The sequence below is a fragment of the Copadichromis virginalis genome, linkage group LG12 (genome assembly GCF_057382275.1).
Source record: "Copadichromis virginalis isolate Kocher_CV1m ecotype Utaka linkage group LG12, C_Virginalis_male_GT1.1, whole genome shotgun sequence".
Taxonomy (NCBI): domain Eukaryota; kingdom Metazoa; phylum Chordata; class Actinopteri; order Cichliformes; family Cichlidae; genus Copadichromis; species Copadichromis virginalis.
Genome location: NC_140629.1, coordinates 24,121,919 through 24,149,745, shown reverse-complemented (window position 1 = coordinate 24,149,745; position 27,827 = coordinate 24,121,919). Strand labels below are relative to the sequence as shown.

The 27,827-nt window shown below is 37.4% G+C and overlaps 1 protein-coding gene across 4 annotated transcripts in view; it reads left to right on the top strand.

Annotated features, from left to right (window-relative positions):
• pdlim5a (PDZ and LIM domain 5a) overlaps window positions 1-24,841 on the top strand; it is a 65,389-nt gene extending 40,548 nt beyond the window's left edge. The window contains exons 5-15 of one of the 4 annotated variants that reach the window (XM_085475567.1): window positions 2,506-2,531; window positions 4,513-4,533; window positions 4,638-4,655; window positions 5,020-5,192; window positions 5,302-5,338; window positions 14,932-15,014; window positions 17,202-17,397; window positions 19,764-19,944; window positions 22,088-22,208; window positions 23,454-23,569; window positions 24,035-24,841. In XM_085475567.1, coding sequence (XP_085331693.1) covers window positions 2,506-2,531; window positions 4,513-4,533; window positions 4,638-4,655; window positions 5,020-5,192; window positions 5,302-5,338; window positions 14,932-15,014; window positions 17,202-17,397; window positions 19,764-19,944; window positions 22,088-22,208; window positions 23,454-23,569; window positions 24,035-24,124 — 1,062 coding nt within the window. In that variant the 3' untranslated portion in view covers window positions 24,125-24,841. Of the gene's footprint in view, window positions 1-99; window positions 531-2,505; window positions 2,532-4,512; window positions 4,534-4,637; window positions 4,656-5,019; window positions 5,193-5,301; window positions 5,339-14,931; window positions 15,015-17,201; window positions 17,398-19,763; window positions 19,945-22,087; window positions 22,209-23,453; window positions 23,570-24,034 lie in introns of all 4 variants that reach the window. The other 3 variants (XM_085475568.1, XM_085475569.1, XM_085475566.1) reach the window with 3 other exon arrangements.
• The last annotated feature ends 2,986 nt before the right edge of the window (window positions 24,842-27,827 follow it).

Here is a 27,827-nt window from a genome sequence, read left to right as displayed (position 1 = left end):
ATAGACATGAATATGTAACCTGGGAAACATCAGCATAGTGTGTGATTTGATGTGATTTATCTGTGTTTGTATTTGCATGCTTTTCTCTCGTATCGGTAGGGCAACAGATCAGACATCATAAAACCGGTAGCCATTGCCCATCCTCCTCTTCCACCCCATCCTCATGATTATTCATTCAGCCACTCTGCTGTGTCCAACAACAAGGCCCCCAGACCTTACGGGGACTGCAAATCAGAGAGTGAACACCCTCCTTTACGGTCCCCTTTTGCCACTTCCATCCCCTCTCCGTCCTCTGCCTTTACACCTGCATCCTTCCATACTAGTCCTCGTCCTCCTTCTCTTTCTCCACCTCCTGTCTCTTATCCATCCTCTGCCTCCTCCTCCCCCCCTGTCCTCGTCCCGCCTCAGCCTTCGGTGTATAACACACCAATCAACCTGTACTCCACTGAGAATGCGTGTGAGGTGGCCATGGGGCAGAGGCGGGGCCTGTTGGAGAGTCAGGGTGGAGCCTTACCACTGCAGTTTAATGGGTGAGTGGTGGCTTTGTAAACTGGTTCAAACAATTAACCGTTCTCGGCTCTTTCACATTCCTCAGTTTTATACACTGAGACCGTCTGTTTGCTCTCCTTATGGGTATTATTGCACATTTTTACTACCGTGCCTGCTGGATGATTACCAGGTTCAAATTCAAACACCAGTTGAAATACCAATTTATGCAGTAACCTGTAGTAACCCGTGGTGTTTCTCTAGGACATGTTTACAAGGTTATAGTTAACTTTAAGTCCAATGCATTACTTCTTACAGCACATAATATCCAAATATATATTTCAGTTATCCTTTGCCAACATTCCTAAAAGAAAGCGCAAGTTTGCAAACATCTGGGAAAATTTTCTAGGTGCCAGACCAAAGAAACATGAAAATCAATTCCCCCTGATCAGGATCATTTCAATTCTGAAATTCAGTGAAAATAAGAAAAGACAAACAGTTAGGCGTGCTTTCTTAAACATAGTAAATAGCTTCCAGAGTTTTCTTAAAATAGTAAATAAAACATGCCATGACGCTTGCTGTGGGAGGATATCACCTCATTTTAACTTGTTTAAATGCAGGTGCAGTCTCACTTCTATTTTTTGTGCTTGTGAGCACATCGCGCTCATAGGTCTTCATTTTATCACGAATCACTAAGGAGAACCTCTCCACTGTTGACCTTTATAAGCGTATTGGAAGGATGACGAGAAAGATGGAGTCAATAACTATTCTCATCATGTTCGTGTTCTCTGTCATATTTTTTAAAACTCTATTTCTCTTTTAAATCAATCACCATCTTTCACATCATAGCTGCATGGAACTGTCTTCACCAACATACAGTATCTGCCATCATATACTCTTCCTCCTTTTCTGTCTCAACTCGTCTTTCAACCTTTCTAGAGCCATAGTGAGTATAACTAAGCTATGATGCTGTTAGTATTCTGTCTAAATATATATCCTCCATTGGTAACTTTAGTAGTTTGGTATTCTCTTTGCTCTTATTTTAAGAAAGAATTAGTCCGTAAAGTGTTCAGTCTGGAATCATATAAATTTAAACATGTGCAAATGCCTACACTGGCAATTTTTAGTGTCCTTAACTTGTTCATTTTTTTAATTAAATAGTTTTGAAAATAGGAGGTGCCAAGTGGACCGCTCCTTCTCTGACTCATAATTTATCAGTTCGTTCCAATTACATTTTCTCTCTGAGCGCTTTTGAAACTAGTCAGTGGTCTCTCTTTCTGTAAGACTCAGCAGTCACTAGTGATCTGCACAATATAATCTTACACCGTGCAGACGTGCGCACGTACACACTAGAGACTAGTGATGCATTTTAGTCACATACATGGCCTATCTCATGTATCAGAGTTAACATTTAATACCACCTCAGGTAATTAAACTACTTTATTAAATCTTGAAATTGATATTTCTTTAGAATTGTAGTTTTTTATCGATAGCTAATCTCATTAGCAAACATATCTCAACATTCTTTTTAACTTTAGTTACTGAAGTTACTCCTTTGCTCCTGTTTTCACTAATAGATTCACATATTACATCATTTTAATCATTCACAATCCATCTAAAAGATTTACTTTCACAGCTGTATATGAAATGTGTAGAAATTATATACACATTGAAAACATAGTCACCGTTATGTCTACATAATTACACAGACCAAACTATGATTTGATCTATATTTCCATGTATGCTTAATAGCAGGTGTATCTATTCTATTTATTTTCTACTGTTGCCGATATGCATACAGCCTGGCACTACATGCATGTATACAGCTTTGCATCTTGCTTGTTTGCATGCTGCATGTTGCAAATAATTTGTGCGGTTTGTTTCACAGGGGATTTATGAATTATATCTTTCAGTGTATATTACTGTAAGATATATATATATATATATATATGTATATATATCTTACATGTGTGTGTGTCACTGTCAGTCCCTTTCAATCCTTTTTTCTCTGCTTTCCAGACGGCAGCATCTCGTCAAGTGACAAAGTTAGTCTCTAAAGCATGTCACATGATTAACTGGCCACTTTTCTTTGTTACCTGTTCAGACTTCTCTGTGCATGCATTCCCATATGGAAAAGAAATAGAAAAAACATATAAAAGACTTGCATCAGATGTGGCCTACTTCATATAGTGAATCAGTTGCATTTACTCATGAAAGTGGCCACTTTCATATATTGTTTCAGTAAGTATATTATATCTGTTTTCACTTGTATGCTTTTCATACAAGTTTCACACAAGACAGATACAAACTTTATTAGATTTATATAGATCTTTTCCATGTGGGTTTACTTACCTGCAATCTAATTTCCAAAAAACATTCTGGCAATGTACCAAACCTAATGAAGAAAAGAATGCACTTTATTTATTTATTAATGACAACACAAAAGTTGAAAAGGACAGAAGTCATAGCCTTCACTTTTTTTTCATAATGCACCAAAAGTGTAGAGTTATTGACAGGCTTAGACATTTAGCACCCTTATTCCATTAGTATTGAACCATGTTAGAACATAAACAGTGTGGTTTGGCGCTGTCTTGCAGAAATAAGCAAGGTCTTCTCTTTAAAAGACGAATGAATTGCAGCATATGTTGCCTAAAAACCTGTGTAACTGTATATTGCCATGCATTAATAGTGCACAGGTTTCCCAGACCCCAAATTTCCTTCAATCATTGTGTATTTATTATAAAAGGCTTTTTGCATTTTGTGTATCATTTTACACTTATTACATCTTGAAAATGCTTAGACATGACATAGAAAACTTAAAAGTCTGCAAAATACTGCATATACAAAACAACAAGATATCAGTATCAACGAGATATCTACGAGATATATCTTTTTTTATTGTTTCTTTCTGTATTCAGCGGTTCACCTGCGGATTTTTTAATTATTGCATTCTGTTTTTAATTTACATTTTATTTATTATTTTTATTCATTATTATTATAACAATATATCATCATTATTATCATTACATTTTAATAATGCAATGTGAAAATGTTGTAATAGTTCACTGTTTACATTTTATTTAAGATCTTACAGTATAAATCGTTTTCCTTATTTATTATTAAAGCCATGTGTAAGTAGTAAGACATTTTTATAGTATTTTACCAAGATTACTAATAAAAATGGTTTATTGTTCGGTTTGGCTAATTTCAGGTTTACATTAATCAAGAACTGCAGCACTGCGGTCTACATGCTTTAGCTAATTAAAATCAGACTTACTATGGTGCACTTTCCTGGGGCAACACTATATTTTCCCTGAAGTATGAATCTCTACTATTGATTCTGACAGAGTGGCATCCAAAACACATTCTCTCACACACACAGGGAATATAATATGAAATGCTCCCAGTACTGGAAGTGTGTGACCAGGCTAACACATAGCTGTCAACACTGCCACACCCACATAGCTGCTGCTTTAACAAGAGTGTGTTGAGAGACTCATAAATCAGTCTGTATTGAATGTGCTAGGTGAGTTTGTTAGTGGAAGTGGATTTATAGGTGATTTATTGACAGCAGAGCCTGAAAAAAATCGTTGTTTCCATGTGTGTGTGTCTGTGTGCGTGTGTGTGTGTGTGTGTTGTGGCTGTGCATGCATGTACTGTTCATACAGACACGTAAAGATCAAAAGTAATTTAGTCTTCATGAGTTTTATGTTTCAAATATGCATGTTCCTCACTTTGATTTGAATAAAACCACAACTTTTCAAACTGTTTTAAATTAAGTGTTGCTCTACTGTTTTGTATGCGGTTCAGTGACACCACCATGTGGCTGAAAAGAGACCCAGCCTGTTTTGGTTAATTCCTTCTGTTGGCTTTGTGTTGTACGTGCACTGGTAGATGTGGTCTATGAATCTTTTTTTTTTTTCTTTTTTTTTTATTTTCCACTCCAGTCACTAAGATTTCCATAAAAGTTTTCATCACGAGTAAATCAATTTCTGTCTCTGTCTTCTTTCTTTACTTCCACTATAGTGGACCTCAAAGTATTTTGAAGTAAGTCTTTTCACAAATCCATTCATTCTCAGCACAGATATTTTATATTATAGTGCGTTTATTTTGTTTATTTTCATTTCTATTCTGTCTTGTTTGTTTAAAAGAAAACCCCTGCCACCAAGGTATTTTATTGGTGTCTTTGCCACCAAATTCATTTAACAGATTGCGGTGTGATCTCTTCGCCCTTGCCTAATTAGCGTCCATTTACATATTTACAGTGTGGCACACTTTCATTTCACATACCTCTAATTATCTAACAGTTTGATTGTTCATTATTTTGTATAATAACCTCAAAATGTGCGTTGTATATTAATTTAAAGTCATCTAGGTAATCTCTTAAAAATCTAAAAAATCGAACATGCTTTTACATCATAACACGTTGTGGTGTCCAGCTCACTGTTATTAATCACCATCTCTGTTACTTTAGTTATATGGGAGGTATATCTACTGATCCCATGCATCCTCTTGTTTCCTATCCTATCTCAGAGTACCTAGGAAACATGTTGTGGATACAGACATCCATTTTTACCATGTTCCCAGTCACGCTGATGCCAGCAGAAAGCGCATAATGGAGGACACCGAGGACTGGCGCCCACGTACTGGCACCACCCAATCCAGATCTTTCAGGATTCTGGCTCAGATCACTGGCACTGAGAATGGTATGCTCCTGACTACAGTATAGTAGTAATATTAGTAATATTAGTGCATATAAACTGTTGACCAAACTTAATAATTGTGATGCTTTGTCTAATGTTATTGCCCTTGCAGTTCAAAATGAAGAAGCTGACACAGCCAAGAAGACAAAGTAAGTGCATGGCAATGAAAATGCTCAAATTTGACTTTTTATTGTCATTGATTGTGTGGAGTTAGCTGGATGTCGATAACATAAAAGTCACTTTTATGGAGCAAACAGGGATTCTCACTCTGAATCTTTGTGGCACAGTTCTGGCAATCACACTGATGCTGTGTGGGTTCTTCCTGTCTAGACAGCAGAGGAAGGATCACATTTTATTCATTAAGTCAAAAGCCAGACCTCTGAGTACTGCACTTCACAATTCTGAATGGCTTTCTGAGCTCCGAAAGCTCAGAAAGCCATTCTCATTACATTCTTCTCTAATGCTACTCAAGGCTGTTTTGGAGCATGTCAGCAGTTAAGAGTCTTGCTCTGTGTATTTACCAGTTAAGGTGTAAATGAGTGTTTTGGTTTGTTTTTTTCTATTAGTCATTGTCGTTTGTGGATGTGACGGGTTTGCTGTGCTGCATGATGTGCTGCAACCATGACTGCATTGTGGCCTTATTCTCGCCGTTGGTTGTCCATTGGTTGTCTATTGCTCTTGGTGGTTTGTGGAGTTACTGCGTGTCTGACATCACTCATGCTAACATACAGATAATTTTGAATGTGAATGTAGCTGTGTGGTTTCATCCATTCAATTCATACTAATGGCCATGATTCAGTGGACATGGTAAAGATCAGTACTTCCCATATCAATTATACAATTGCTTTTACCACATCTTAATGGAGATTGTAGGGCAACATTCCTATTCTTCCTAAATCATTCTTTTATGTCTCTTCTGGTGTCCTTTTCTGCTTCTTCTTCTTTCTTCTTCTTACTTGTGCTGGATGGCAGAGTGAACAAGACCACTCGGTTGGTGATTGGCCCCAAGTACAACGAGCTGAGAGACTGGCACCACGGAGTGTCTGCTCGCACCCTCAATGTCCAGTAGACTTTGTGTATGTGTCTGTGTGCCTGTGTGTGTGATTGGCTGTCTCACTGTGTACAAAATGTATCGCTAAGGTGCTGAAGGAATATATGATTGTGGATCAGTGAGATTAAAATAAGTAAAGGAAATAATGCTGGAGTGAGAGCATGCTCGTGAACATTGGGAGTTTTATTGTGTCTGTATGTGTGTCAGTGTGTGCGTTTGAGTGTGTGTGTGTGGGCTTGTCCTTTACAGTTTGCAATGTGCTGGACCCTTTTAGACTGTTTATTGCGTGTTGCTTATGTGCTTAGCCCACTCCACTGATTCCAACCCTGTAGTTATAGATGGATGAATTACAGTAAGTGCACACCTAGAATCCTGGAGGAGGAGTATATACAATTTTAGTTAAGCCCATTTGCGGTAATGTGTGGTGTCATCTTCCATTGTTGCAGAGATAAAAGTTGAGAAATCCAGAACTTCCAATATGAATACTAAAATACTGCACACAGGTGTATACAAGCAATCTCAACATATTAAGTGTATACAGCTGTCCCTCGATACTCTTTTAGCTGTGATAAAGGCAACACATGGTTATGAGACAAGGAAAGCATCCTGAGTTTGCATACTGAAAATTGTAAAGACAGTCTTTATGAATCTTTTAGTTTACATTCACTTTAAGACATAAAAGACAAAAAAAAAATCGCTGAAAAATCACTTCTGGATAAATCTGGATAAGGTCTGGATGAGTATGTGTAGACTGTATTAGGTATGTCACTTTTTGCATAAATGTATGTTACAGAGGACACTTCTTTAAGAGTCAGTAGCTTGTTTACATCTATTGTGTCTGCTGAATGATTTCATAAACAGAAAAAAATACATTTCAACTTGTAGTGCATGTATGTACAGTATGAACCAATACCTTACAGTCAGGTCCAGAATTTGCTGGACAAAGGCAGAGGCAAGTTTTTGTGGTTTTTGTCACTGCACATCACCAAAATGCATTTTAAAATCAAATAGTCTGGATATAATCAAAGTGCAGATATTAAGTTTTAAATCAGAGGGTTAACAAAAGTGTTGACTTAACTGAAATACACGTTTTCTTATACACAGTGCTCCATTTTCAGTGACTCTAATGAATTTGGGCAGTTGACTGACTTATGAAACCTGTTTCTGTGTTAGTTCATGACAAAATATTCATTAGATTCAAAGAATTGAATTGGTGGATGCAATGGTATGGTATGGGTAGGTATGGCTGCCAGTAAAACCAGTCCACTATGTTTTATTGTGAGTGCTGATAGAAGTAGCAGGATGAATTGTTAAGTGTACATGGCTATACTCTGCTCAGATTCAGACAAATGCTGCAAAACTGATCAGATGGTGCTTCACAGTGCAAATGGATAATGACCCAAAGAATACTGCAAAAGCAACCAAAGAATTTCTCAAGGCAGAGAAATTGGTTGGTGGAAACAGGGGTTTATGTAATCCTACTAACTAAACGTTTCATTCAAATAATTTTGTAAATCCCTCAAATTAAAGCTGAAAGTCTCAACCTCAATCTTCATCTTGATTGTTTGATTTAAAAATCACAATTGTTGTTTTAGAGAGGAAAAACTGTCTTTGTCCAACAAATTAAGACTTAACCGTGCATGTCATGCTGCTGGTATAAAATAAACAGTCCAGTCTGGTTTAAAAATTTGTTCTCTTTAAGGTACAAGCAAGTAAGAAGCAGGCCAGGAATGAGGTTGTACAAAGTGACTTTATAAATACTATTTTAAGACCTTTGTATGTGACATATTCCTCCAGTGCCTTAACATATTTCATCCCTATGTTTACTTAGTGCAAGTTCTGAGTGTAATCAGTTTTTTTCCTGTGTAGAAAAGCACAATTTTGAAGAATGCTGAAGTCTGCTATTTATTTTCTGTGCTTGAAGGTTGTTTAAAAATTCTACATTGTAGCTAATAGGCTAATAAATTTGTTGAGTTTTTTTCTTGTTTCCTGTTTCTCTGTTTCTGGTGTCTTTTTGTTTGTTCTCACCATTCTGAATTCTGTTGCTCTTTCCTGTTCTAGCTGTCTTATTGAATCTGTTTGTGGTGGGGAGGCAGGAAGCTCATGTAGAACTTTCCACTTTTAATAGTGAAAACAACTTGCACGCGCACACACACACACACACACACACACACACACACACACACACACACACACACACACACACACACACACACACTTGTTTTCATGTTTTAGTGAAGACATCTAATTGACATAATGCTTTCCATAGCTTCCCTGGTATTTTGTCCCCATAAGTGAATGTTGGTCCCCACAAGCATGGTGGCATGTCAATTTTCTGTCCTCACAATAATTTCACACACATAAACACAGTAATACAAATCCATATAACCGCATTATGTTAATTTTTTTTGCAGTTCTCTTGACTTCATGTAATTTAGAGCATGCCAAAGCTCTTGAACCCAAACACATTATTTTCTGCTATCTCTTATCTGCCAGTGCACAAGAGCCAAATAACACCTTTCTCAAAACTCTGTTTTTATTCATACTCCTGCTACTTAAGACTCTTTCACCTGCTCATTGCTTTGTTGCACACATTAAGGAATTTTACATTTCTCTCTCTCTCTCTCTCTCTCTCTCTCTGTGTGTGTGTGTGTGTGTGTGTGTGTGTGTGTGTGTGTGTGTGTGTGTGTGTGTGTGTATAAAATACTAAAAATCGACTGTAAGCTCTGGACTTTTTTTGGGATCTGGACCAACATTTTTCCTGTGTTGCCACCAGAGGGAAGCACTGACTCAGAAAATGCTGTCCAGTAAGCGCACAGTAATATTCCTGCTACTGTTTAACTCTACTGCTTCAACTCAGTCTGACCTTGCTTCCATCTCAACACAGGGGCACTACAATGTATTTATATGATGGAAACTTCTCATTTGTTCCTTTGCTCCACTCTTTGTTTTTTGTCTCTTTCTGTTTTCTTTGGTCCTTTGCCTTTCCTGTTTCAACCAGGGCAGAACAAAGTATCTTGTGAGAAGGCAGCATCTCAGTACTTTATTTAATGTCCTGCTCAGCTCTTATGTTAGTTTCACTGCAAAATGCTTGAGGAAGAAAAGCTATCGTGTCCGTGAGTTGGACCTGGTATAGAACAAAAGGTAGACATAACAGACTGTAAGTAAAACTTTGAGCGAATGCTCTTACAACATGTTTATTATGCTTGCAACTTTGCAACAATAGCATGTAAATAAATACATATATAAAGCTGTACATCTGTATGGAAGATGTTTTTTGGATGGGTTGCATTTTATTAGTTATTGCATTGCTCATTATAACACCATTTCACCAGTATAACAAATAGTTTCGTTATTTTCAACTCACAGCATAAACAAGGCCTCGGATTCACCGACCATGTGGTTCAATAGCTGCTGTCAACAGTGAACAAGCCATGTTTATTCAAAGCATGCCCGCGCCAAAGGACATGGTCCATATGTCTGTGCAGCGACAGTTCATACCAACTATGACATTCTGTGGTCACTATGAAATAGCTTGGCAGCATCTCACAGAGATCAGTCATTGGTTGGTGGACACAACTGCACACAGTAAAACCGTGAAGCACGAACGGTGCGTGTGCATTTGCACGAGGGAGCTTGAGTGGGTGCCTACGATGGATGGACGTCTCTGTCACTGCGTGAGTGTGAATAGAAGCGCATGGTTGAAACAGTGCGTGAAAATCAAATTTGATCCAAAGAATATAACAGCGCTAAATTATAGACCATCTGTTGCGTGGTGGAGAGTGCTCCTGGACAGCAGTCAGCTATGTAAATGGACCATTTGTTCAGTATTTAAATTAAACCAACACATTTATGCGATACATAATACAAACTCTTGTTGGCACTACAGTACACAAGGGGTTACCTTACATATGTAAAATCTTCTCTATTTTTTTCATTATCTCTTAATAGCATCAAACAAGAAATGTCATTATTAGGTAGAAAATAAACTTCAGATAAGACAACCACAGGAGCAGCAGCGGTGAAACAGATTAGGACCACTGACAAGGCATAAATAAATACATATTTATCAATGTATATAAAGAGTATAATACAAAATAGATCAGATGATAGAATGAAAAGCCCGAGCTTCTTTAATTATCCCTGACAATTGACAAGGTTCATATGTGGCCAAGTATGTCCAGATGGTCAGCAATCTAAGTGGCTACTGCCGAATCAGAAACAAACAGCAGAGCTCTCCATAAAACTAATCACAGTCTTACAAAATACAATAAAGTTACATGTAATTGGACTGATTGGTAGAGAATATTAATGAGCTTCTAATGAATGAAACGCTGGGGAGCATCTTATTTCCTGCTCTATTTGTCACCTGTTGTTAGCAAATTACTGTAGCTAATATGAATAAATGTTGTTAGCTTGTTGGCCAAGATAATTTAAATAGATGGCACTGTGGTCTTTAATCGTAGTTTATTAGCCTAATAGCATGATGAGGAAAAGGTCTTTCCTGAAATTTTTTTTTCTTGCTTGCTTGCTTGATAAGCTGATGCCTGCTGATGCTTTTTGTTTCTGTTGCTATGCAGAGAGAAAGACTGTGAATATTGTTATCATGGCAACACAGGGAAATACGCTTTTTAACTGTACTGCTACCTACTGTAGAAGGAACTACTACAAAAACTGTTTTTAGGACTTTGGTAGTTTTAAAAAAATCTATTTCTGAAAAATAGACAGTGCACAAATGTGCACAAGATGCTCGAAGGAACTTTACAGATGTCCTAAATTTCTCTTTTATTAATAAGGTGTTGGAAACTACCTATATGAGGTATGGTATAATTATTCAGTTCATCAGCAAATGATATGTTCCAAGATAGGAGTGGTTTGAGAACTCATTGCTATTGTGGCTGCTGTGACCCGATCACAAAGATGCTTTCTAGTGTACTTGTTCCCCTGCTTTAGTAAAAATGGCAGTACAAATCCAGCTAGTTGGCACTGTCAGCACTTTGTCTGCAATGGATAGTTTCAGGATACTTTCAGTTTTGTCTCTGCCTATAGATGTAAGAAGTTAGTGTGAATAGCCATGGCTCCTACTGTCAGACATATGATATACAAAAAGGTAAGCTGATAATGAGAATGAAGAAAGATTGTATGTAGCCCTGCAGTCTCTTTCTTACAGAGAATACTTAGATTAGGACTGTGCTGGCTGCAGGCTGATTGGCTGGAATCAATGCTAACACAACAGTCCACTGGATGTATTTATCACACATTGGAGACTGTGTGTGTAGATTTTGTCAGTATGTATATATATGTATATATGAATCAGTAACTAAGTAAGCCAAAAGTGACAAAGTGCTTTACAATACAACAATAAAAATGCTACAAATGGACACATCTAAATAAAAGCAATCCTCTACAGGTGTGTGTTAAGCTTCATCCTAACAGTATCAGTTAAGAGCGAGTACCACAAGTTGGGAGCTAGACCTCAAAAGCACTGCACATGCCACAAGCAAGCATTCATCAGTTGATTTCAGACACGCAGTGTTTACATGTGAATTTTCATTAATACAGGGAGCCATCTGACCATGAAATGCTCTAAAAGTGATCACCAAACGCTTAAACTAAACCCTAAATTTTATAGGGAGCCAGTGTAAATAGGAGAGCATTGGTGTCACGTAGGATGTTTTAGAAGATCTGGAGAGAAGCCTCACAGTTGCCTCTATGATTATTCCCATTTCAGGTTGAGACACAATGTATTTAAGATATATTTAAGAAACAAATTTAATACTCACATTTCCATATTGTACATTTTTACAGTTTTACAACAGCAAATGAAGCATGTTTGTTGTAAACGTAACAGGTCGATTGTCATTTTTGACAGCCATTTAACTTCTGTTTCAGTTATACCATTTTTAAGCTGTAATTATTACTTTTATTTGTTTTATTTTTTTCTCACGAGGAGTGTCATTGAAGAGGAGGCCCTTCTAGAATACACCTACTGTATTCCAGAGTTATGTTAAGCACTCATTTAGAAAGTTTGAATAGTGCTATGGTAAATCCCCAATCTGTATATATAATGTAATGCTTTGAATGGCTCTAAATAAGCTACACAATCCTTTCACTAGTTTCTGTCTCTTTGATTCTCACTGTACTTTCCTCTCTTTCATTCTCTAGTTCTTGTTCATACAAAACATACAGGCACAACTTATCGTAACTATGACTGCAGTTGCCATAACATGTGTCTCCCATGAGTCCTCTAACTGCCAGGCACAAGGGGAAGACAGCAGTGATCCAACTGTTGGCATCAACTGCAACTATGCATTATGGTTGTAATATGTCTGGGGAGAGATTGTTGGCCCACCCAGGTTACTCAGTTGGTGCTCAAGAGTATGCGCATACTTAAACACACACACACACACACACACACACACACACACACACACACACACACACACACACACACACACACACACACACACGCTTGATGTTATAGAGAGGTTATTCATTTTGCAGAGGAAAGTTTGAGACCTTGGGGTTACATTTAATTAAAGGACGGAGATATTTTGTGCTTTTCCACCATGATAATTGGACAAATCTCTGGTACATGCAAACTGGCAAAAATATTTCATAGCTGGCCAAAATCAGGTAAAAACATTAAAGGTTTTTCAAAGTTGATTTCCTGTCTTGTTTTTATAGTTTATTTGTCATTTGTGTAATTAAAATGGCATGTGATTTGAAGGAATGCTTCAAAGAGTTGACAGACAACTAGAGACAACTATTTAAAAAAGAAAAGAAAATTTCCTTTACCTCAAGGGTGAAGACAGAAGAAGGTGTTGCCTACAGGTCTGCATTACATCAAAACATTTAACTCATGAGAGATGAACTGAAGTTATTACCCTCAGAAAATAGGAGCCTTACATTTTTACTTTTGAAACCTTGAATACTCAAATCAGTGTCAGATATATTTGGATTCCTTTAAAGATAAAATGCATCACCCTGTGCTACAGTCATCTTCATCAGATATGGAAGAAGAACCATATGAAATCATATAATGTGCTCAGGTCAATTTATCCATCTTGTGTGATGAGCTGTAAAGTGCCTCAAATCCTATGACCCATGATTTCATCACATGAATTAGTGGTTGGGCTTCATTTGACGCAATAACCATTAAATCTTAGTACAGAATCTCGTAAAGTTACTTATCCTTTGACCTGCGTTTAAAATGTAGTTGTATTTCTTGGGAGACCATGAGAATCGACCAATGAATCCATAGTAATGCAGTTTTAGTTGGCTTAGATTTTATATGACTGCAAAGAAGTTTCCAGACCCATTAAGAAACCACTATTGACCCATTATAGAAGAAAAGCAACAGTGGTAACATGCACCTTTGTGTACATTTGCTAGAATAATATAGAAATTAATCAGTGAATATAGTGTAATTTATGTGTTCACATTCGGCACTATATGGTCTTTAATTCATGTAGTCTGGCATCAATCCACAGTTGATGTGAAATGAGCTCTTTTTTATAATACATTATCTTATTATTATGTTTTTTACTCAGCTGTAGTCTGTTAAGTGTCTTCAATCACTGAAATTCTTCCTCTGGCATCACCTTTGATTAGGTGTGCTGTAATATTACTGCTGTTCAGTCCTACTTGTCTCCTTTCTGTCATCATTCCTGCAGCCTGGGCTGTGTTCTCCTATGAATGTGGCACATGGGTAACTTTTAGTGTGTACTGGATTCACAAGGAGCACGTGTACAGTGAAGGTGCATACTGCACTGTTTTGGCTATAGTTGCATTCTGTGTTTTGGTTGGTACCATACCATCTCTCCATCTGTCAGCAGGTAGGTAGTCTGGAGTGTATCTATTTTGAGAAGAACTTAAGAAAATTGGTGTTTTTTTCCCTGTTTTCCTTCTTGCCTCCTTAGTGGGATATGATTAAAATGAGTTATGAAAGGTATTTTGCAAAGATAATAAAATAATAACTAAGATATATACTATACTGCACATATGTAAACAGAATCTGCTACCATTACTGCCGTATGAGCCATCACCCTGAGTGATGAGTGAGACGGATGAAAATAGAAACCAGTAGAAGGCCTGGTTAGCTGGATCTACACCAAAATTTAATGAGTTCATCCTTTGCCCATGCTCTACTTATAGCACAAATTTCATGACATTCAGCTTTTTATTTTTGGGGTGAGCTCACTAAAAAACTGACATCTGTATTTGGGCATAGGTAATTTTGGCAATGTGTTTTCTGAACATCTGATATGTAGGGACTAGAGCCTGATCAAGGATTTCTAAGACTGATAACGATACCGATATTTCTCATTTTAGTTAAAAAATTACATATATGAATTTTAATCTTTCATATTTGCAAAAGCTAAGCAAACAACTTTGGATAACTGATTTCCACTCTGCCACACTCTGCTTGGATGAACTGGTTGTTTAGTTTGTGGTATTCCAAACGTGTTGCCAACAGAGAAGTTAAAGAGTGCTGTCTTGTGGACAAATTTTGCAAAGGTGTTTCTCCTGTCACCTCTTTACTATCAGCTGTTATGAATGGCTGAAATTGGCCAATATATTGTTTGAGCTTTATCGGGGACAGTGGATTCTAGCATTAAGTCATACATTTGATTACAAATCTCATTAAGCGATTTTAATGTTGTGTTTCTGTTGTGTTGTCCTGCACAGTGAGGAATATGTGGAACCCGAACTCAACAGCCATGAGTCTGCAGTTGTTAAGACTATGATCAAAGGACCTGCAACAACCTATGGTAAACACTGTGTGTGTTCTTGCTTGCATTCATATGATAGCAGCTAATCCTAACTTTCCACTCAATCACAATCACAGTCACAATTTCTTAAAATCAGTTTTACATCCTTTAAAAAGAATACAATGTATGCACTTGGACCAAGACACAGCAGGCTCTTGTTTACTGACTTAAACTATTAACACATACAGTATATACATGATATTGTGTACGTAAATCTTGCTAAATTTTGCTCATCTTGCCAAGGCTGCATGAACTCACTGCCAAATTCAAACAGGGATATATTGTGTGAATGTGTGTGAGTTGTTTCTGTCGAGTTATATTTTCTCACTGAATTAACTAGCTAAGTGTAATGAAACTAAGCTGTTTTCTTAGCATACCCAGAATGTAGACTTCCCTCCACAGACTTCTAAAAATAAACTTGCATTTATGAATTAAGCTAAATCTTCTTTTAAGTGTGCATTTTGATTGATTCATATATCACCCCCACAGTTAAAAAAAAGGTGTTATTTATCCTCACATACAAAAAACCCCCAAAATGTTAGGTTCCCAATTCTGGCTTGGTGTGAAACTGATTTACGACTGTTGGATAAAATGTTGTTACAGCCAGTTAGAAAGGGTAAAGAGACTTATTTTCCATGGTTAAAGCATGACATATGTTGTGAAATAGGTCAGTGCAGACTTTCTTTTCCTTTTCAGCTGTTATTGCTCTGTGGAACACCATTAAGAAGGAGAGAAGGCCCGTGCTGCATGTGGTGCCTTGCTTAGTCACATGTGTAGCATTTCTACTCTGTCAGAAAGATAATATTTATTGAAGAGACCTGCCGGGAGTGATGGAAAGCTTTAAAAGCGAGGCACTGAGCTGCAGCATAATGTCCATATCAATCAGCACTCCATTAATACATTCTGAAAGTGAATGTCTGTTTTATATATTATTGGTTATTATCTACATTCACATAGCTTTTTTTTTATATGCTAATCTATTTGTTTGTAAACAAACCTTATCAAATCTCATTGAACACAAACCACTCTTCAGGCTGCAGCTTCTGATCTGACACAAGTCCTCTCCGCTTCTCAATCTGATGTAACTGCCCCCAAAATTGTAAATGCAGTCATTTTCCCAACAACCCAGGATCATGAAAATATACTGCTGGCCATATAGCACTCCCAGCAGCACTCCCAGCAGCATTTGGCCACTGGCCCATTTTGACTTCTGAGCTGCAGTGAAAGAAACCAGGCCTTGTAAAACAATGCTGTCACTGTTAAAATTTGAAAACACATGATGCAGTCGCCTGCATCCTCTGCTTACCTGCCCACCCTCCCCTAAACTGTTTGAGCCCTTTTGATCGCTCAGCATTCTATCGAGGAAGCTTTCATATCTAACTTTTAGCTTTGTAGGTTAACACATTTAACATAAGCCCACTGTTTGTTTGTTTCTATGAACTTACACATACACCATTATTAAAAGTTAATGACAGCTTTAAACATGGCATGCAATGGTAAAGCCGATCGCCATATGTAGTCTTTCTTTCACCAGCACACAAAAACACTACCCTTTCCATAGTGTGGAGATCAAAGAATGGGCTATGTGTTTAGTCAGGTGTCTGGGTTTTTAGTAGAGGGTATGTCTTGGTGGTCTTTATGTGTCTATGTGTGTTTGGTCATATGCATGAATACACATGCAACATAGGAATGTGTTCCAAGCTGAAAAATTCAGTGTGCAGCTGAAGATTGATGTGGTAAATCCCTGGCTATGACAACAGCAGACAGCCAGCTGCATGCATGACCATGACACCTGCTGGGTGTATAGTCATAGAGGGTAGAGGTCAAATGGCTAGCAAATGTGGCAAGAAAACATAGTTACACAAATACAAACACTCTCTGTGAGAATGTGAGTGGTCTTTTGGGAGAATGTGAGTGAATAGAATAGAATAGAATAGAATTCAACTTTATTGTCATTGCACATGCACAGGTACAGGGCAACGAAATGCAGTTTGCATCCATCCAGAAGTGCTTTAGTGATATAGATATATTACAATATATATTAGCAATAATATAGATATGTGAGTATATTACAGAAATGGGTCTATTATGGTATGTTATAATGTACACGGTATGAAGTATGTTGTGAATATTCTATAACTATAAGTATGGTGGTACATCCTTTTATTTTTCTTCCACCTTCTGTAGGTCCACAGACTGGTTTGATTACCCCATCTTTTGGTATGAAGGGTAACGGCAGTGCCAGTGTCCCACGGGGTCCTGCTCCGGCCCGACCTGTTCCTCAGCCCCACCCTAAAGATGAGGACACCCTGGTACAGATGGCAGAACATATTCCTGCTGGCACTCGTACGCCAATGTGTGCCCACTGCAACATGGTGATCAGGTGAGGGGCAAACAACATGGCTGATATTAGATATCAACTATCAGCTTAAAATCAGACTTAAAAAATGTATTTTTATAGATCAGTTTTTCTTCCTGTTTTAACCAGGCACCTCAGAGAGCCCCTTAAAGGCTTTATAACATCCCGTGTAATTTGGACATTTTGTTTTTAATCGAGCATTCAGATCTGTTTTTAATAGTATACTTGTGTCAAAATATCAAATCAGCTAAAAACCATTGATTTTATAAGAAAGTGTAGGTCTCTAGTTACACAAGATATGTAAAGTTATGTTTGATATGTATTTGAAAATATTGGCATTCACTTTGTCCAGTCACAGTATGGAACCTAACAAATGTATCTGTTTGAGCTTGGCTGGACTGATATTTAGCGATTTAGCAGTATCAGCATTTATGACGTCCACTAGTGTCCAAACTGCTGATCCGAATAGCGTTTTGCAGGATGTGAAGAAGTAAATAAATAACTACACATAACGAATGTTATATTTATGGTTTGTGTTTTTGAAAGAAAAGTATATTGCAGTCAATATTTCAGAATATTAGATTTTTAAATCAGCCAATAATGGCACAAACACACCAACCAGCTGAGTGGGCTTGCTGTCAACTAGTAAGCCTTGGGTTGCTGTGACACTAAAACAAGATTATTTTTAAACTGTATTGTGATATCTTAGTAAGGACTCATAAATAGACACATAACAAATGTTAGGTAAATGTGCTTATGTTTCATGTCTCTGAAAGAAAAAAATATCAACATTTTCAATGACAAGTATTGGTATCTGTCTTAAAATGCCTATATCAGTCGTGCTCTAATATACTACTACTACTACTAATAATAATAATAGACAAAATGCTTCACAGTTTAAATAAAAGCCACACATTGACACACTGAATCGCATAATCCTTGTAATATCAACTATCTTAGTAGTGGTCTGTAGTGTCATCAGGTATGGAGGGGGCAGTCATGGCCATTTATAATGAAAACTGTGAGAGAAAGGTGTTCGGTTCCATCATGCCGTGCCTTTATACTTCTTGCACAAGGACAGTCAAAAGAGAATTGATCTCAGCTTGGCTGCACCCACATCAAATTATACTCAAATTAAAAAGGAGAATGGAAATATGTCTGCTCCTTAATTATTCAGCACCACAGCTAGGCTCTTAAAATAATTAACCTGAAACCATCTCGAGTAAACAATCTGTGTATGAAACTGTAGAACGACATTTGATTGCGGCGTGGATAACGGATAGGAGAATTAAGTTGCACCTGCCGCTGATAAAAGAGCAGAATAATGTTATACGCAGACAATCTCATTAAAAACTCATGCAGTTACACCACATCTGCCCTCTGTTGTGTCAGTTTGTCAGTTTCAGTTATGTTTAATATTAAGAACTGGGAATGTAATCAATGACTTCTCATAGAAGTGTGTTTAGGACATGTTTCTGTGCTTAGATAAATATTTTGCTTATACTTAGAGATCAGATCAAGATGTTATGTCTTGGAAGAGGAGTAAGATTTTATTAATGGAGCATAACTAGCATAACTGCCAGAATGGCTTTTATGAGGTAATTAAGAAAATGAATTGGATTTTCCAGCTGTACAAAGTGCCTGAAAACTTGCATTTGAACTATAAAAAGTTATTAAAAGCTGTTAAGGTCCAGCCAGAATGGCACAAAAGAGCAGATCACTGAGGAATAATTTCCTGAAATTCTTCTCCTGTCGACCTCACTTCTTGTCCGGTAGCTTACTGCCCTGACTCATGTTATCTCCCAGATTGTACCACCTAACATATCATTAGGATAAGGTTGCTCTCATGCTAATGACTGCCAGCCAGGGCCACTGTCACGATAAGCTCAGATAAGCCCAGCTATTGTGTGGAGTAAATTAGCCTCTGTTGTCTTCCCACTTTAACTAATCATCAGAGTGGACACAGCCAAGGAGCAAAAGTAGGGAAGCAGGCGCAATAGCTGCAGTTCTCAAATGTTTTAATGTGTTTCTCATTTTTGCAGCATTTTTTTGTGATTTGAACTGAATACCAGAAAATCAGTTTGTTGATCAACAGAAATTCAATCGTCAGTTTTAACTATCCTTTAATTGCTTAGATGTTTTCAGTTATTTTAGGGTAATTATTGATCAAAAAAGGCAGTCAACTTTAGTAAATGCATTACTATACTGGAAGTCATCAAATATTCTAATAATTCTTATTAAATAGCACATTCATCTATTCATCTAAAACTATCAAAGTATAAAAAAAGGAAGTAAAATGACGAGTATATCAGAATATTAAGCTGAATTGAGTATTGGTTTACTTTTTGTACATTTTTTCAGCGGGTTTTTTGTGTGTGTTTTTTCCCCAGAGGACCTTTTTTGGTAGCAATGGGGAAATCATGGCATAAGGAAGAATTTAACTGTGCACACTGCCGAACATCCCTGGCAGATATAGGCTTTGTTGAAGAACGGGGATCGGTCTACTGTGAACACTGCTATGAAGACTTCTTTGCTCCAACATGCAGCCGCTGCCAGTCTAAGATACTAGGGGTGAGTTTAAAAAAGAAGGGAGCAGTAAAGACGCAACAGTTTAGTTCCAATAGGTTTGAACATCAATATTTGGTATGACCAGCTTTATTCTTCAGCGCAGTCTGAAATCTCTTTAGGCAGCTTTTCTTGTAAGGCTCTGCTTTAGATGTTAGCTCCTTTTATAAGATTATCTTCCAATCCGCCCAACATTACTGGGTAAAATGCTGCCTCAACTGTGACTGAGCCTCCACTTTTTCTTTTTCTCCACATTGTCCAGTTTCCTCTGTTTTTTAAGGATAAACTGCACATCATACTGAGATATGTCAAGTCAAAGATTAAGGTATACAAGATAAACCAGACATTTTAGGAACCACCTTGTTGGTACAAAATTTTTATTTTGTGTCGGTTAAACTGTATTATCATATTTCATAGAGTCAACTACAAAGCAAATTATGTATTATGTACATACCTGTGGCTCATTCCTAGAGTTTGGTGGCATTTGTATGTTTGAAGGAGTCATTGTTTGGTGTTAAGTTGTTCAAGCAACAAACAAAAGACACAAATATAGACAGAAACATTGCCCTGAAAATGGTAACATCTGAGGACTGGGCTGAAAATAAGTGAAAAAGCAGCCAATGTTCAACAGAAACCTTTGAGAGACTTTCAGAAAGCCTGGAGAACTATTATGTATTTAGATTTGAAATAACTGCAAGGTTTGGGTCCTGTTAAGCTAACATAAAGACATGATGCGTGGGTTGGGTTTTTTGCACACTATTGTAATCATTAAGATAAAGTTAGTAATGAGTCCATTGGTCTTGATGTGTATATTTGGAGAGAACACTCACCTGATCCATTTCATGGAAGCTTGTCACACATTTCATCTTCATTTTGTTCAAATATGTTTTTATGTTACTTTCTTATGTATATATTTTTTTGCTAAGACAAAAGAATGTTTACTGTCTGCAGTAACGAAATTGTCATCCAACACTGTATAAACATGGTTAGTAGCTCTAAAACATGAAATCTATATTCATGCAGATATTTACTGTAGATACTGTGTGTAATGTAAACCTCCCGCTCGTTGGGACATGAGGTTCCTTTATTATGAAATCTATTTATGATCAAATGCACTGGTGTATATATTTAGTACTACTCCATAGCACTTTTTATTCTACAAGTTACATTCGGCTATTCATAAGTTTTATTCTATGCACTTGTGCTGATACTCAGACAATAGGTCTAGTATTTTTCCCAAGGACACTTAGGCATGCGGAATGGAGGAGCCGGAGATCAAACCACTTGACCCTTTGATTAGTAAATGACCTGTTCTACCTCCCGAGTCGCAGCTACTACACTCACTTTGTCTAGAGTTTAGATTAATATTTCTAACAGAAGTATTCATTTAAAACAGGAATGTAATTATTTCCCTATTTCCCTACTAGCAGAAAAGCTTACAGATGGAACAACATCAAAGACAGTTTTTAAATACATAAAAGACCAGAGCAGGAAGCCTGAATGTGCAGAGGGATATCGTTGGTGACCACCAGTAACACTCAGGAATGCAGTCGACGTTTGGGTGTTAGGAGAATTAGGCTTAGAGGCCTTGAGGCTGTAGGTGTAGCCTGAACCCAGAGTGTCAGGACGCTGAAATTTCTGCTCTCCTTGCTACTATGACATTCATCCCTCACGTGTTCTAACCCCTGTGGCCTAAATCCCTTTCAACCCTCTATTTCTCACACATCTTCAAACAGCTTATGGTTTCTTATTAACCTGTTTTCTCACTCCCTCGCTCATAATCCTTCATTTTAGTTCAGCTCGCCAACTTTCCATCGATTCTTTATCTTATCTTGCTCTCACAGTTTAAGGGTGGGAAAGAAATCAGTGTAGGTCATGGAGACCAAGGGGAGAAAAAAAACGGTGATATTCAAGAAAAAATAAAATGACCTACTCTGGTAAAAGTTGTACAAAGATTTGTGTAAAAATTTGTGACCTATGCATAAAATTTCATAAGCAGCAATGTAATATGATAACATCCCTTCATAAGATGCTGCACCTCCATTTCCTGTTAAAGTGGATATAGCTTTCCAGTTGCTATTATATACACTAATGCACCTAAAACTATATTATGCCTCTTACTAGCCACATTGTTTACATTTTCCCTTAGGAGGTGATAAATGCCCTCAAGCAGACTTGGCATGTCTACTGCTTTCTGTGTGCTTACTGTCAGCAACCAATCAGAAACAACACCTTCCACCTGGAGGATGGAGAACCATACTGTGAACCGGGTGAGTTATAATGGGGTTGATAAAATATCCAGATGTACTTCCTGTAATTGCCACTGTACTCATTGTACATGGTATAATCAAGCTCAAAGCATCTGTTATAACGAATAAAAGAAATAAGAAAAAATCTAAACTATATTTTATAAAACATGTAGGTAGTGTATGGTCAATGGTAAGCTACATTTATAACACTTCTCAGGTTTTACTAACAACACAAAAATAATATAAAATATAAAAAAGAAAAGAAAAATGGTGGTACAGTGGTTACCGTTGGTGACCTTGGGTGATGCTCACTCAGCCCAGCAGGCTGTAGCTGCTAGTTATAACTAAAGCATGGATGGATTGATCATAATTATTTCACCCCTAAAATTAGTGTCAAGTGTTGATGTTCATTGTCACCAATAACAACAGGATCGGAAACAAAAACACCTGCTGATTCACCAGTGGATCACTCGTAAGCAGTGTGTGATGAGTGAGTGTTAAATGTACTGAATATCAGCATTTTCCTGATGTAGGACATGTTTGCCTGTTACCAGTGTGCTTGTCATTGCACACTAAAGACTTTACATCTCCAAATGTAGGTTTTGTGGGAATTCCCTGTAGCGGTATACAATGTTTTTGTGCTAGAATAAAAGAGAAAAAAAATCCAGCAGTATGTAAATAGATCAAAGATAAAAGTGGGCTTCAGTTGAATTGCTGCTCACTCGCAATGTGTTTTATATCCAGTTTCAGCTGTCGCGGGGTGAGAGCCAGAGTACACCCTGGACAGGTTTTCAGTCTATTGCAGGTCAAACACAGAGACACAACAAACAATTCATGCAAACATTAACACCTATACATTAACCAGATGGCCGCCCCTCCCTGAGCCTGGTTCTGCTGGAGGTTTCCTCCTGTTAAAAGGGAGTTTTTCCTTCCCACTGTCACCAAAGTGCTTGCTCATAGGGGGTCATATGATTGTTGGGTTTTTCTCTGTATGTATTATTGCATGGTCTACCTTACAATATAAAGCGCCTTGAGGTGACTGTTGTTGTGATTTGGCGCTATATAAATAAAACTGAATTGAATTGAAGTCAGAATCACCAGTTTACCTAACATGTGTGTATTTGGAGTGTGGGTGAACCTGTTGTACCCCAAATAGTTGCAAGCTCTCTTTGTTGAGTACTAAAGTTTGCTTGGGTCTTGCCATTATGACTTTAAAGCCTTTGTTTATACCATAGTGACATGACTTTTCTCTTTGTCACTAAACAGACTTTTACAGCTTGTTTGGGACTGGCTGTCATGGCTGTGAGTTTCCCATCGAGGCTGGAGACAAATTCCTGGAAGCCCTTGGTTACACCTGGCATGATACCTGCTTTGTATGTGCTGTAAGTGAAGGCCTTAGGCATGAATCACAGTAAACTGCGTGCATCAGCAGACTAACACATATGACCTACTGTCACATTTACTCATATTCCCATTTCCAACTTTGAGCCATCAAGAAACTTTTATCTATTTAACTTGGACACAAAAAAAATTAGGAAGCAGTTTGAGGTCATAGTGGTACTTTCTGCTACTGGCCCTATTTAGTCCTTTCTGTCATTCTTTCTTGTTATTGTTAATGTACTACAACAATGTTCATTTTTATCCATCCTTTATAATGGAGGTTTTTGCAGAACAGCTTACTTGTAGCAATCTCATAAGCTCACCGTAAGTCATTTTTTCACAATAATATGACAGCAGTGCTTATTTTAGATGAAACACTGACTTACATCCATTGTGAATATTAGTGTAGGCTGGCTAACTTTTGTTATATAACCTCTTATTATTCATGTGTGCTGGGCTTTTTACAGGTGTGCTGTACCACACTGGAAGGCCAGACCTTCTTCTCCAAAAAGGACAAACCTCTTTGCAAGAAGCATGCTCACACACTGAAGATATGAAGCCTAAACTATTCACTTGGCCACATGTTGTCTCACGGAGGGTTGGGGACACCTTTTATGATGACAGTAGTAGTCATTATTGTAGTGGTGCTATCTCTTAGCACAAAAAGCAATAAAGCTTAAGGATCTTAGTTTTGACCACATTTCAACCAAATATAACTGATCTTTGTAAACTAAATGTTATGTTGTCAATCATCCCCAAATAGCAAGGTTTTACTGCCAACTGATACATTTTATGTACCATAATGCCATTTTTAATTCCTCACACATAGGACTGTGACTTTATCATTTACTTTGTTCTTCTGATTTTTGTCTTGAGTGGTGAGATCATCACACTTTCTGTTTTTATTATTAAGCTTGCACAGTGCTCATTATCTTTAGACACCACCAGAAATGTTTGATAATTTTAAGTATTCAAGGATGCTGGCAAGTTTTTATTGTTAGTTATGATATTTGTTAGTGTTTGTGTAGTTGTAATCAATTTTATTAATCTGGCTAAAACCTATAAAGACTTAAAGATGAAACTGTAGAACGTCCTGTGTTACACTTCGTTTTATTTTGTTTTTTGCATTACAGTTTCACAAGCAACTATTATAAAAAAAATTCCCAGTATATGCATTAAAATACTGCAGGATATGCTTATGCTTGTGTTAGTTACTTTATACAGTTCATCTGTGAATGTCTGAGTTGTAATTAAAGCTGCTGCCTTTGATTTAATCAGTTATTTGAATGTTGTAATTTAAGGAAATTTGATTTCATTTTCTATTTGTTGAGTGAAGCTGGCTACGACATTAAGGCACTTGAGCAAACCTGAACACCAAAAACGATCAAATGTTTTTCATAGATACTTTCACCAGCTTTTATTAGTTTCCTCTTGCTAGTTTGCTAGTACAGGGTTGGACCCCTTTTGCCTTTAGAACTGCCTTAATTCTTCATTGCATTGATTCAACAAGTTGCTGGAAACATAAATCTGAGATTTCGGTCCATATTGACATGACAACATCCGACAGTTGCAGATTTGTCGACTGCACATCCATACTGGGCTGTTGCCCATCTGCTTCAAGGTTTGACATGTTGCAAGTTCAGAGATGCTCTCAAGTCACTTAAATCAACTTTCATCCCCATTCTGATCTTCAGCAAGTTACCTTGACTATTTCTAGCATCTTAATGTATGATGAAACATTTGCATTAACAAGCAGTTAAAAATTTAAGTGAATATTTAAGTGTCTGGTGAATGTATATAGAAGTCCCTGTTTCTTCCTTGCTATGTGGACCAACATATCTTTCTTGACATTTCACATAGTTTCATGAATCCTGTTCCCATTTTTATTTATTTTCTGCCATGATTTAGAAAGAAAATATATTTGCTTTAAAATCTGTTTCATACACTTCTCCTTATGTTTAGCTCTGTTTAGAAAGTACATTTTTTAAAATTTTGTTAGAAGAGGAAAATATGTTTGAGATGACATTAAGTAGAGAATGTTGTTATTTTAGAAACTGGTGCGGGGATTGGATGGATGGAGGGTAGTTTCTTGTTTTTTGACTGTCTACACACCTTTAACATGAGGACATTTACTTACTTATTGGTGCAGGATACATCCAGCCTATTTAGTTTTTTCCCAATGCTATTACAAATGACAACCCACTCTTTCACTCACTTCTTATAATTATAAATCTTGTTTTTTTACTGTAAGGGGCTAATGGGCATGATTTAAGTGTTCAGTCTCTAAATTCTCAAGTAGAAAACTGTTGTTGGAACTCTTAAAGTTGATCTGGTTTTTTAAATAAATTATGTGCTTTTAAATGCCCCAAACAAATATGTCAGCTATTTTTTTTATAGTGTAATGATATCTAACCAAATTAAACTATTTTAACACAATTGTAGAGAAGTCATAGCCACTGTCAAGAGGATTTTTAACACATCTGCACTGCTGACAAATGTTAAAATGGGCAGACAGAGAAATAAAGGTGAAAATGAGGTAGTAAACGGTGGTATGTAGGGCACATCACCACACATTATTCCCATGTCCTCTATACAACCAGCATTTTTAATACAAACCAATCTTTGCACAATCAAACTGATTTTACTGTTATTGTAGAAAACAACGAAAATGAGATAACTGTTGGGGGATTTTTATTGAGTGTATATAAGACACATTAACAAACCCAGCACTGACCCTTACACGCTGTCTCAATTGATGGGGCATGAGTCAGGCAGAAAAATTATCCAGTATAGTTGATGTCACATGGTAACATAGTTTAAGGAGTTAGCTCATAGCTTACTTATTTGATTCAGCATTGCTGAGCTAATGTTTACTTGTTATTGTAGCATGATGTATAATCCTTAGCATATAGGCCTATTTGATAGTCTTTTCACATAAGACTCGTTTTAAAGTCCACCAAATTTAAAACGTTCTTAAGGGAAAATCTAAGCAAAACAACAAAAACACTGTGTTGTGCGACAAAGCCTGGATGTGTTTTTCTTTGTAATTAGACTGGAGTTCATTTGTGTTTAGGTGTTCCTTAAACAACTAGCCCTTTGGAGTGGTTTTAAGGAACCCATTCAGTGCGAGTCTTCACTCACCTTTCTCCTGCTAATGCACTCCTTCTCTTGTGGCATTAATGACCCTCCTGCAGCTGAGGGACCTTTGCAGAAACACAGTCGTGTGTGAGACCAGTGTGTGTGTGTTTAAGTGTAAAGAGAGCGAGGGAAAAGCGCGAGAGAAAGAAAAGCTACACTTGGAAACAGAGTGACTCGCGTATCTACCCTGAGTATCGTGGGCTGCAACTTTTCCTTTCAGTCGACAAAAAGAAAGCCAGAAAGCATCCTAAGGTGAGTAAACTCGAAGCAGACGCGAGTCGGAGATCTTTTTCAGTCAGTTTGTATTCACCTTGGGAAGTTTGACAGAGCGTTTTTTGTCGTTTCTCTCGGGGTGTTTACAGTCAGATTCACGTCATATCGACTTATTTTTGTGGAGCGTTTTTTAAGGCTTATCTCACTGCGTAGCTGTTCCTGAGCCACAATGTGATGGAAGAGAGAGAAGTTTAAGCGCTAGGAGGAGCTTTAATAGTTTACCCATGTCTCTGTTAGCGGTGTTTACGTTACACTTTACGTGATTGGGATTTCTGTGGCGTTGCTTGGTCTATATTTTCCAAAAGTGAAAAGTAAATTAGGATACATGTTAAATAACACGCAGTAGCGGTCAGCCAAGCTCGCAACTTCTTTTTTCTTAACAATCAATAATATGTGCTGTTATCAGAGGAATGCATGATGGATTCTAGATTTACACCTTATTCCTCTTTTTCTTGTTCTGTACTTTAATATTCATTTGTACAGTGTGCAAATGGTAGTTACTTAACGTAACTCTAGTTCTATGAGTTGATGTACAGCCTTGTACCAGGATTTACTGTTGGCTAATTTCACCAAAAGATACTAGGACAAGACCAAAGACTTTTAGCTGTGGCAAGTGAAAGGAGTAGGCCATTCTCCAGTCCCATCTGTACTCATGACTCTAAAGAGAGGAACTATCTTCAGGTCCCACCTTGGAATGATACATCTAGTAAGAGGCTTGGTGCAAGTCCCTTTTGCAATGTATGGAACTTAGGAAGTTGTCTGTCTTTTCCTTTAATGTGTTGTGCCAGCTGTGCCTTGTCCACATATTTAGGATCCCAGATGCAAAGGGACAAGTAAAAGACTGTTTAG